General features: G+C 51.3%; 1 protein-coding gene across 1 annotated transcript in view; it reads right to left on the reverse strand.

The window, feature by feature from the left end:
* Positions 1–3,888, reverse strand: part of ACOX3 (acyl-CoA oxidase 3, pristanoyl) — a 47,109-nt gene extending 43,221 nt beyond the window's left edge. The window contains exons 1-3 of the mRNA XM_019626426.1: positions 3,784–3,888; positions 3,202–3,291; positions 2,481–2,624 (exon numbers count right to left, since the gene is read on the reverse strand). Of these exons, the coding sequence (XP_019481971.1) occupies positions 2,481–2,624; positions 3,202–3,291; positions 3,784–3,876 (327 nt within the window). The 5' untranslated portion in view covers positions 3,877–3,888. The remainder of the gene's footprint in view (positions 1–2,480; positions 2,625–3,201; positions 3,292–3,783) is intronic.
* Positions 3,889–4,587: the final 699 nt, after the last annotated feature.

The raw sequence follows: 4,587 nt of genomic DNA on the forward strand, positions 1-4,587 counted from the left end.
TACAATGTGTGTAAGAGAAAAACTCTAACCCCAAAGGGACGCAAAAGAGAATTATCCCCATTTAGAGCTAACGTCCCTTTTCCCCAAACAGAAGGCAAGGGGAGATCTCGTTCTCACTCCGGAACAAAGGTGATGAGGAGACGGGGAGAGCAGTCTGCGGCCCTGGGGCCAGGGTGTGAAGCGCAGCCAAGGTAAACAGGCCATGTTCTCTGTGAACCGAGAGTTCCGTGTGTCCAGACCCAGGTGCTCACTTGTCGGTTTCCTGGACGTCCTCCCCTCTTCTGTTGTGGAGGTCTTCATACACCGAACTCGCCTCAGCCCCCTGACCCAGCCTGTCCTCCTGTAGGCCCAGGCTCACCTGGCCAGTGGCCCAAGGGCACCTGGAGCTATAAACCTGGGTGTCATCCTGGAACTCCCCCGTCCTTCATGCCCCATAACCCGACTGGTCACCAAGCCCCTTGATGCTCCTCTTTAATACCCACTGCATCCTTTCATTTCTCTCTGCTCCTATTAGATCTATCCTAATAACCTCCCCTTACTGAGCAATCACCGAGTGAGGGTAATGTCTCAATGGTGTAGCAACCCCAAGTACTACCAGTACTCTCATTTTCAGCTGACAAAACTGGAGCCTGTTAGAGTGAAGTCAGGTGCCCAAGGTCAGGCTGTTATCAGGAACATCTGTCCCCAAACCCCATGATCCTAAGCAACCAGTAAGTCCGTTATGGCCCCAAGCCACCTGAGGTCACCAGCATTACTGCATGATGGTAGAGCTGATGCGACGAAGGACCCCGCAGCCAGACTGCCCGGGCGTCAGATCCCAACATTAGAGCTTAGGAGCTGGGTGAGGTAGCTTGCTCACATAGCAAGTCACTACCCCTCTCTCTGCTGCAGGAGCGGTGACAACACAGTGATTGATCCTAGTCTGGTATCTAGTGTGGCAGGTCCTCGAATAACAATGTTTCCTTCAACATTGTTTCATTATAAGGTTGATGAGGTGCGTAAAAAGTTAACTCTTGNTGGGGCTGGCCGGCAGCTGGTGTGAGCTTTCGTGAGCTGCCGTGAGCCGTCGTGAGCGGCCGTCCAATGGCCGGCGAGTGACTGCCTCACCCGGGAAGAACGCATTGATCACAATACCAAAATGAGTCAGTGAAGCGGCGTCCTCCACAACTAAACTGAAGAACCAAAGGATAGGAAATTGTCTGTTCCCCTTCCCCAATTCCCCAACACTGTTCCCCTCCCCCAATTCCCCAATAAAATCTTTAAAAAAAAAAAAAAAAAGTTAAACACAGAATTACCAAATGACCCAGTAATTCCACTCCCAAAAGAACTGAAAACAGGTGCTCAGACAGGCACCTGTTCATGAACGTTCACAGCGACATTATTCGCAAAAGCCAAAAGGTGGAAATAACCCACCTGTCCATCCATGGACAAATGGACACACAAATTGTGGCCTACCCATAAAATGGCTTATTCAGCCTTAAAAAGGAAGGAAGTTCTGGCCCAAGCTACCACTTGGCTGAACTTCAAACATATGTTAAGTGAAAGAAGCCAGCCACCAAAGTCCGCATAGCACACGATTCCTTTTATATGAAAGGGCCAGAGCTGGCACATCCAGAGACAGGAAGTCGCAGGGCGGCTGCCAGGGCTAGGGAGGGGTGTTCTGCAGACGAAACAATTTGAAGCTGGAGAGGCGGTGCTCACACAGCACTGCGAGTGCACTAATTGTCACGGAATCGTTCACTTTAACATGGTGAATTGTATGTCAAAGGAATTACACCTCAAAGAAAAACCACAAGATAATTTCCTTCTTCCATGAGAGTCCCTCCCACACCAGAAAAGTCTGAAAGAACAAACATCCCAGAATGGGGCAGGGTAGGGGGAAGTGGGGCTTCATCCAGGACCCCATCAGTCCAGATAGAAAGGTCCAGAGAGAACACACTTCTGGAAGCTCCAGGTGGGGAGACTGCAGCTGCCCCGGGCAGTCGGGAAGTGAGCCCCACCAGGAGGAGGGAAGCGGTGCCGGCCCTCAGTCCCGCACGCCACCCCCTGGGGCATAAGCTTCCTGAGTGTGACCCAGGAACACGCTCCATGAGGCCCCCCAGCCGGACCTCACACCAGGCTCCAGACCTGCTCAGTCGGAGTCCCGGGAGGGTGGGCCCTGCAATCCAGATTTGTGCTGAGTGTCTGAGACGATGCGGATGTGGCACTAGGACAGACAGACCCTCCACCTGAAGCCTTGGGGCCCAGGGCTTCTCAACATCGGCACCCCTGAAATTTGGGGCTGGACAATTCTCTCTTAGGGGGTGGGTGGGGCAGTCCTGTGCATCCTAGGAGGTTTAGCTGTGTCCTTGGTCTCGACTCACGAGATGCTAGAAGCACGCCCCTGCCCGCAGTTGTGATGCAAATGTCTCCAGACACTGCCCAATGTCCCTGGGGTAAAGCCTGCCACCTGCCCTCTAACAGCACGCACGGCAGCCTACCTGAACGACAAAGGGATGCAGGCCATGGCACTGGCCCCCCGGCGTGTACAGCTGGGCAAACACCACTGCATGAGTAGCCGTCTTGCCCATGTTGCCAATCAGAAATTTGGCGGCTTCAAAATCAGGGGAATGTATGATGAATTCCTGCACAAGGAAAAAAAAAATTATCATCAGCAACTGAAACACACGCAGGGTTTCTGTTCCTTTTTGATGTTCGCTGCTCAGAAATCTTTGAGGCGACGGTACAAGCTGGCTGGAAGTTTTATTTCCTGTAAGGTACCGGTGGCCCTCTTTTTAAACAGAGCACATCCCCGGCTCTTAGAACCTCACACGGAACCTTCCTATGGAATATGACGACCAACATGTCCAACAGTAAAATACATGTAGAATCTTCTGGAAGCTGGCCAAACTCCGGGTCGGGTTATCTTCTCAGGGACGCCTTCCCTGGCCACCTCCTTTAAGTGGAGTTCCCTCCAAGCCCGTTTTGCGCCTACCTTCTCCCTCATTGGTTCTAATTAATGAAATTTCCGGGTGGGGTAGGTCTGGCCTCTTAAAGCCTTCACCTCATGAGCACCCACTTTTCAGCACGATGGATCTCGGTGTACACCTTACAAGCTCACGAGTATAAAGATGGGGCCTGTGGTCTCATTACCTTTTCACTTATGAGAACACCGTGTTTTATGTGCTCGGAGCCCAGGGAGCGATGGGAAGGGGCACCTACCTCAGTGGTAGGGTCGTAGTGAGCGGTCGTCCGGATGGCCTTGCTGTTGCTCCCGTGACTTACTTCAGTCAGAGCAAAACATCCAAAAATCTAATGCGGAAGCACAAAACGACGTCAGGCAGGAAAAGGCTCTTTCTCACGTTCCTGGAGAGACCCTGCCACCACCTGTCCTTCAAGCCCTTTACCCACAGATTGAAGCCCCACATCGCTTTTACCTATCTAACCATCACTGTGCTGTGCTGGACGCCACACCGCCCAGCCCATGACAACAGCAGGTCAGACAGGCTGCAGCGGCCTAAGTCAGCATGGTGGCCAGAACTGCTCCCAGGCAGAAGAAGAAAACGGAAGGCTTTAGCTTTGATAAGAAAAACCTAAAGTCATATAGTACTAGGAACTCAGCAGACCCACATTTGTAAAGAATAGCATTAGCTATTAGTACTTGGTGAGAAGCCTAAGGATAGCATTAAACAAGGTGCCCTCCCCCCTGGACCCCCCCCACCTGCAGCCTGCCCTTCCCACAAATCTCTAAGGAGAACAGGTGAGAGATCATGAGCTCACAGTTCACCACCAACCTAAACTTACCTCCATATTGAAGATCTTTGGAATATATTTGAGGTGTCTTTCAGAACCAGAGCTGTAAATGGCCGATAAAAAAACCTGAAAATGTAACATCATCACATAAACAGGTGGAAGTTAAAGAGGGCCACTGTCCTGTGATGTCACAAGTGACGTGCACATTACCACCCACCCCTGGCTCCGCACGCCGCAGCATTTCACAGACAGAGAGGGCAGCAGGAACGTCCAAGGCCCAGGGACACGGCTGCCCTGAGCTCACAGGAGTCGGGGACCTGGGTCCCCATCCCAAGCCGTTTATGGAAGTTCTACAGAATCGCCTTGGACTTAAGGCGCCTGAAAGATGTCCTGAGGGTCTGCAAAGAGTGGGAGACCGGAGAGGAGAGAGGAGGGTGCATGGAAGCAAGGTGAGCCCACCTTTCCGTCAGACAACAAATGGACAGACCAGGGGTTTGGCCAAGGCGAAGTTCACCTCCACCATGAGTTAGAGACAAAGGAGACACAGGTCTCTGCTCTATTTCCCCTCTTCGTTTTTCTCCTTTTCTTTTTTCTTGGTGTGTATAAAGCAAAAAAGTCCCAAAGCTCCTCTTCTTATGGGGACTTCTTAAGTCCTTAGCACTGAATTGATCAAGGACTTAGGGGTGCACATTTGCATAGATAGGTGAAAACAATGGGCCTTCTCACTAAAAACCACAGGCTCTGCCCACACATTCAAATCGCTGCTTTTGATTCTCTTTAAACAAACATGTCCCCAAACGCCTAAATACCTGGAAAACTTTAAAAGCAAGCAAACACTAACAACCCCTAAACCTC

The sequence above is a fragment of the Hipposideros armiger genome, unplaced genomic scaffold (genome assembly GCF_001890085.2).
Source record: "Hipposideros armiger isolate ML-2016 unplaced genomic scaffold, ASM189008v1 scaffold_677, whole genome shotgun sequence".
Taxonomy (NCBI): Eukaryota; Metazoa; Chordata; class Mammalia; order Chiroptera; family Hipposideridae; genus Hipposideros; species Hipposideros armiger.